Source organism: Vigna unguiculata, chromosome 1, assembly GCF_004118075.2.
Source record: "Vigna unguiculata cultivar IT97K-499-35 chromosome 1, ASM411807v1, whole genome shotgun sequence".
Lineage (NCBI taxonomy): Eukaryota > Viridiplantae > Streptophyta > Magnoliopsida > Fabales > Fabaceae > Vigna > Vigna unguiculata.
Window position 1 is genome coordinate 37,239,637 of NC_040279.1, and position 7,224 is coordinate 37,246,860.

A 7,224-nucleotide genomic window follows, 5' to 3' on the forward strand; every position below is an offset into this window, starting at 1 on the left:
ATGTAGCCTTTTTGACACCTAATTAGGACAAAAGACCTGTTTGTCATTGGCCGAAAACAAAATGTTCATCTTCAGTGACAAACTGCGTTGTCATTTAGCCATACGAATATCGCACTACGATATGACTGCTCAACAATGACCAAGGAAAACAAGACCTCTTCCAAGAACTTTAAAGTCTAACTCAATTTATAAAATTGAGTTTAAAATAAAGTTTACATCCATTTACTTACTCAAATACATCAAAATTCTACGTCTTCACTCGGTGAAAGACCTCTTCCAGTTTCCCCCGCAACAAGCTACTTTCGTTTACCTTCAACCCTTCTAAAATAAATAAATAAAAATATCTGCACTAATAAAATTCATCTGAATGGATCTAGCTTTACCCTCTGAAAATTTGTTGAGAACCACTGTGGCTTAACCCCATGTCAACAGAATAAACTATTACAACCACACTGGTCAGTGCGATTAAGTGTCCTGTGTTTGGCCTCATCTAGTGCTCCCTCCTATGTTTATCTCCATATCTCATATCCGCCAAAACACGTAGATATGAAACCAAAAACTAGTGTTTGCAATTTGTGAATATAATAATGTCAACTAAAAAGAAAACTGATCTTTCGCCTTTCGCCTGTAGCTTTAGCTCCATCAATAGACATGTCCTAACCCTTTATTAGTAGAATAGTACATTATCCTAACCTCAACGCAAAACTAGAGACTTTATTCCCCCACTTTAATTTAATACCCAATTATTATATAGCAACAGCTAGCAATGCTGAAAGACAACCCACGTAGCTAAAATTTTTTAATTTATCATAAAACGGACCAATAAAAACCTTCAAAAGTTTAACTTCTAAAGCTTAAGACTTACGGCAAGAAAAATTTGCAACAGATAATTTCTAAATGCTAAATTCCTAAAAACTTTAGCGACTGCAAGTACTTTGGGAAATGGCCCCTTTTCCAGTTTTCACAACAACAAAAAACTGTTAGAAAAAAGGGGGCACATGTGGACATTAAGATTAATTGGACCCCAAAACATCTCAGTGACAGTGCGGAAACACTTAACAGCAACAATGACACCTGGACCCCTCATCCAATAGTAGCAGAAGATGTAACAATGTAACTTAATTTGTTCCATTCCTAGCTATCACAATACAAACTTATATATATATTTTTTATTAATAAATGAAAGCATCGAACAATGTCTGGATTGAGGAATAGGAGTAGGACCCAGTTTTTGTTTCATTAGTTGTAGGTTAGAAAAATGTGGGAAGCATAAATCCAATGGTGGAAAAGAACACAGAAGACAGAGAATTGCCAGCTATGCATGCGGTGCAAAGGACAAAGCGAGAGTGACACGCAATGGGAAAAGAACGCAAAAGTTGAAAGATAGCTAAAAATGTTCCGCCACTGCCACCGAAGCATGTTCCCTTATACTAGCTGCCAACACAATCCAAATACAGAGAGCCTCTCCTTGGTTTGTTCGACCGCCTAATTTAGCACCGCTGCCGGCCATATTGGATGCCACATTTAGCCATCAACTTCTATTTTAGCACCTAAGCACCAGCAGCAGCAAACACTCCCTCTCCCCCAACACAAAAAATTTAACAGGATAAAATGCAAACCACTCTAACCTTAGATTATCGAATCCAGGAGAGGTCATTTAGACCCACAATAAATTGAATGTCCACAACCAACTACTCATTCAACATCCTGGGAGACCCCAGCAAGAACAGTAGTACTAATAAATAACATTTACAAAATAAAAACAGTTAATATTTTTATTTAAGATATACCTTAATTTTATACTTCTTTAGTTCAATAATCTACCTATATATTACTTCAAGATTAAACGTATCAAATGTAAGAGTCGTAGAATATGATGATATCATATGAAAATATCTTAAATTTATGAAGGTGAATCTTGAATAAGATGTTAAATGATAAGAATACAAAATTATTTTTCTTAAAAGGGTTATATTTATATTAAAGTTGAATAAAAAGATAAAAAAATATTAGAAGATCTTAAAAATAATATAATACGATGATATCTATGACATATTTGTAGCCTAATAAGACTAATTCAAGCTCATATATATCATAACTATTAATGGATTCAAAGCTTTTCTTGTTTTTACTCTTGAATGTATTTTCTTTGCGAGACCATCTTGTTCAAATTCTGACGGTCAAATACTGAATACAATACAGAATAAAAATTCTTATGGATACCAGCTCTATATACTCAACTCCATTGGTATAGATTCATGAATAAATAATCCTCACAACAATTTTCAGTTCACACTTGGGACCAAATTGTCACCAATTACTAACAAATTAACAGTACAACACTTTATACACAAGAAGGAATCGAAAGATCTACCTTTTCTTTCTTTCATTTACTTTTATTTTCAAGTGAGGAATGACAGAAAAATAATAGAATACAAATGCCAGAAAATGCATCTACAGAAGAAATACAGGAATAATAATAACATCTAACTAGACAAATGATGGCAGAGGAGCAAGAAATTGAGTGTAATATGTATGTACCAGGCAGTAACAATTTAGTTAAAATGGAGAGGGTGCGTACAAGTCAAAGGGAGCCCACAGAGAGTCGAGAGGACAAGGACGTTTGGAATGTAACCGGAGCCAGGGTTTTCCACTACCGGACCAATGCAACAAGCTCACCGGACCAGGGTGCAACCCACGACAACTACCCTTCACGTTATCCCCGCCCAAACCGTGCTGGTTCCATCGGTGCTCAATGGGCGCCACATGTCCCGCAAACACCAGTAAAAACGGCGGCAACGAGCCCAGCTCGTAGATCCGATCACTCTTCTGAATCTCCATCCACCTCTCGATTTTTCTCGTGTACCCCTCCTTCCTCCACTTCACCAGATCCATCACCATCACCCCCGTGTTGAAGTAACACGCCCTCCGCTGCGCGAACGTCCCCGCCAAACTCGGCTCCGACCAGAACCCCGCCGTGAAGTACTTCGTGAAGTTCGCGTGGCAGTACTCCGGCGCGCCGATGGCGCGTGAGCCCAGACTCGCGCTCCAAAGCTTGGCCACATCGTCCACCACCACCAGATCGGAATCCAGGTAGATAACTCGCTCAACGCAACTCTCGAGAAGGTCCGCGAGGTAGTTCCTGGCGTAATTGAGTGGCTGCTCCAGCGCTTGGCGCACGGAGGAAGAGATCAAGTGGGAGACGGTGTTGGGATCGAAGTAATAGACGTTGAACTTCAAGTGCGGGAAGGTGGACTCCACTAGGGTTTGAAGATTCGTGTCGGAGACGAGGAAATGAAAGAAGACGTTCTCCGGACAGAGGGCGTGGCGGAGGATGGAGTGCACGGCGGCGATTGAACCGCGGAGATATTCGACGTCGAGAGTTATGGCGACGTGGACTAAAGAAGGGTCGCACACTTTTGTTTGGGCGGAAACCCCGGCGCATTCGTGTGCATTACGGAAGGGAAGGGCTTTCCGGAAGGAAAATCGGTGGGAGGATCGAATTGCTTCGGATTGGAAAGAGGGCGAGAGAATGATAAGAAGAATGACGAACATTGCGGCGGAGAAAAACCCCGAGAATCTCGTAATCCCAAACATGTTTTTCTTTTTTCTTTTGGTTTTTTTGGTTTTTGCCCCCTCCTCCGCTAGGGTTCAGGTTGTGCTTAGAGTGTGGATGAGTGTAGGGATGGCGTGCGAGGGAAGCGAATCGGGGGAGAAGAATAATCCATGTGAAGCAGTGGTAACGTGCGCACGGTGGCGCTTTCTAATCTTCCTCTGGTTGTGTTGTTGAGGCCATGTGTGAGTGTGAGTGGTAATGGTAATGTGGAAGAGAAAGGAGGCGATAAGGGAGGGAGAGGGAGTGGTGCGGAAAATGTGTCTTTTCTTTCCAGCTTGGCGATTGCGGTTTCCACTTTCCACTTTTCCACCACTCAAATGCACTGCACTTCACTACTCCAACCCTTCCACAAACAACACTCTTATCATTCTCATTTACAACACCTTCTTTAATGGGTAAAACTGGGTATGCAAATAACATTTCTTCTCCTTGTCTTTTTATATTCTCCCCACTCCCCGCCTATACTATTTTCAAACCCGTCTTTTCCACGCTTATGCCAAAATTCAAACACATAACTAAATACAATAAATTTAAGAACAAAAACCATTTTTTTCATTCAATTTTTTTTATTGGGTAAAATAATAGATCCAAAAACAGACTTTATTTTTTAATATACCTTTTTTTTATTTTTAATCATTTAAATAGCCTATCTCTCCTTTTATTTACTAAAGTATACCATCCAATTACGGAGGTAATAAATCAAACCCATCTCTTACTATATTTTGTTCGATTTCTCAACATTGGATCTGGGTTTCCTTTGGAATTGTCATGGGCCGTAGAATTTTAATAAGCTTAATTGGACCTGTTAAAGGGCCAATGTATATCTCTCCTTGAACTTTCTTCTCTAAATGGGCTCAGTATCCTATTATAGCAAAGTAATCGGAAAATTTTGATTTTGATTTATAGCAACAACAGCATATCAACTCACTGATTTATAATATTACACGAAAAATTATATTTCAAATTTGACTGGTATCTGATTTGTAAATTTATAGTCTAAATCAACCATATTAAAACATAAAAAACACTCCACATTTCATAAAATTACTAACTATTAACTAATTTATATTTTAATTTTTTGAGTAAATAAAATTTATAGTCTAAATCAACCATATTAAAACATGAAAAATGCTCTACCTTTCATGAAATTACGATTAACTAAATTATATTGTAATTTTTTGAGTAAATAAAAAAAAATGCCTTACGTATTACGTAAGTATAGTACAATCATGCATGTAATAATATAATTTTTTATTACTGAAAATAAATTCATATTGGATATCTATTAATCTCCTATTTTATTTATTTACTTTTGTCATCACTTTTGACAAAATAGTTTCTTTCTTAACTTTTGCTTAGTTCTAGATTTTGCCACGCAACACTCTTTTATTAATTTATATTTTTTCTTTCAATCGGCATTTTTACACACAGTTTGACATTAACTTTTATGTTTAGACATTTGTACATTCTGTTTTCAAACATTTTTTATTATAGTATACCATTCTACATAATAATAATAAGAAAATGACATTGTTTTATTAAAAATATGATATAAAACGTTATACTTTAAGATTCTATAAAATATGAAAATATTATTAAAAATTGATAGTAAAATCTACGCACACAAAATGAAGTGTTAATTTTTTTTTTTAAATAATGATAACTGAATTATAAAATATGTAATTAATTTTATATAGTTATATTTGTTGTGTTTTTAAAATGTTTAACACAATAACCAAACTGGACTGATTCTTATAAAAGTTAGTTTAGTTTTATTTCCTTGGATGAATCAATATCATCTATATAAAAAGAAAAAAATACTGATGTCTTGAAACATTGTTCTTTTACACTAATTTACTGTGTAAATGAATTTAGAAGCGTAAATTGTTCTTTTACACTTATCAACATGTTATACTATATTACTCTCTCCTCTTTTATAATGGTGAGTTTTTCAATAATTACTTTCCTCTTTATCTAGTGCTTTTAAATTTTAAAATAAAATATTTTTTTCGAAGCATACTTTTTAGTAGGGCTGATCAAATTGTATTGAACTGCACTGAACTACAAAATAGTTCACCTGAACTGCACTGAACTGAGAAACAATTCAAATGAACTGAACTGAACTATTTTTTTTCTAACAAACTAAATTGAATTGAATTGTACTGAACTGAATTGAACCGTTATAAACTGAACTGTTCTATGAACTGTACTATTTTTTAACCATTTCAATGTGTTTTTCATTATTTTGTTAAATTTTTGAAATAATATTTGATTTTTTATTTATTTTGCATAATTAGACAAATTTTATCTTGTGGTTTATTCAACTAAAAATTATTCATTTTAAACCTTACACATATTACTTTAATAAATTAATTTAAACAAATATTTGTTATGTTAAATATAAAATACAAGTTAAGTCTCCTAAAACAAATATAATTAAATTAGCATACTGTAGAAGAGATGGTTAAGAGAATTTATTACTTTTTTAAAAGAAATACTTTAATAAAAACTTCTTTGATGTCAAAATAGTATAAGATAAACCGTGTTGGTTAGAGGTTAGTCATGACAGTATAAGATAAATACTACAAAATGCATTCTGTTATAATTTCAGCCTTGAGCTAATCCTAACCTGAATAATTAATAAAGTTTAAAAACTAAATATTTGATCTTTGATTTATCACCTGACAGACGCTACACTTCTATTCAACTTCCACCGACAAATCATACATCGAGAAAATTGTGTACAATGGAACTTTACAGAAGCACACATCTATGTAAATGAAATGTATTTTGTAACAACAGAGCAAGTTGGACAGCAGTTTCAATTATCCCACAGTTAACTGAACTTAATCCGTAGAAATTCAGTTTTCTTAAACTGAACTGTATAATAGTTCAGTTTAGATTTTGTTATAATTGATTCAATTATTTTAGTTTAATTTAGTATAGTTAATTCATAGTTTAGTACAATACGCTTAACTTTGCCCACCCCTACTTTTTAGTGTAATTAATACAGAGAAAGAAATTTTAGTTATGATAAAAAAATGTAATAAGATTATATTGTCACGTTTCATGCACAGACATGGGTATCAACCTTATTTGATGTCGCCATTTTTTTTTCTTTTCAAATGATTTATCACTTCCCAGTTCTAATAAAAGTAAACTTTTGTATTTATAAAAAAAAATCAAAATAAAAAATAGTGAAAGATAATCTCAGATAAATGTAAAAAGTTTTTTTTGGACAAAGAATCATTCTTCGATCATAATTCGACTACACCCGATTATTCAATCAGATACTCAATTGTAATGTCCATTTTGCTGTAATTATTCAAAGCAACCAAGCCAGATCTAATCGGGAAAGAAGGAACAACCTGGGTAATTGGTGCAATTTTATTAAAATATTACAACCAAAAACCCAGGAAAAACAAAACAAGGATTGGAATCCAGCTAAGCTTTTAAGAGAATATATATATATATATATATATATATATATATATATATATATATATATATTTTTTTTTTTTTTTTTTAATTTTGATATATATTTATCTCAATTATAAAAATATAGGTTTTTTTCTTTTTTTCGTTAACATATTTTATGAAAAAAAAGG

The 7,224-nt window shown here is 33.7% G+C and overlaps 1 protein-coding gene across 1 annotated transcript; it reads right to left on the minus strand.

The window, feature by feature from the left end:
* Nucleotides 1-2,229: 2,229 nt before the first annotated feature.
* LOC114194351 (probable galacturonosyltransferase-like 7) lies at nucleotides 2,230-4,046 on the minus strand. Its single transcript, XM_028084519.1, has one exon. The coding sequence runs from the start codon at nucleotides 3,595-3,597 to the stop codon at nucleotides 2,560-2,562; it is 1,038 nt and encodes a 345-aa protein (XP_027940320.1). The 5' UTR covers nucleotides 3,598-4,046; the 3' UTR covers nucleotides 2,230-2,559.
* Between the last annotated feature and the right edge of the window lie 3,178 nt (nucleotides 4,047-7,224).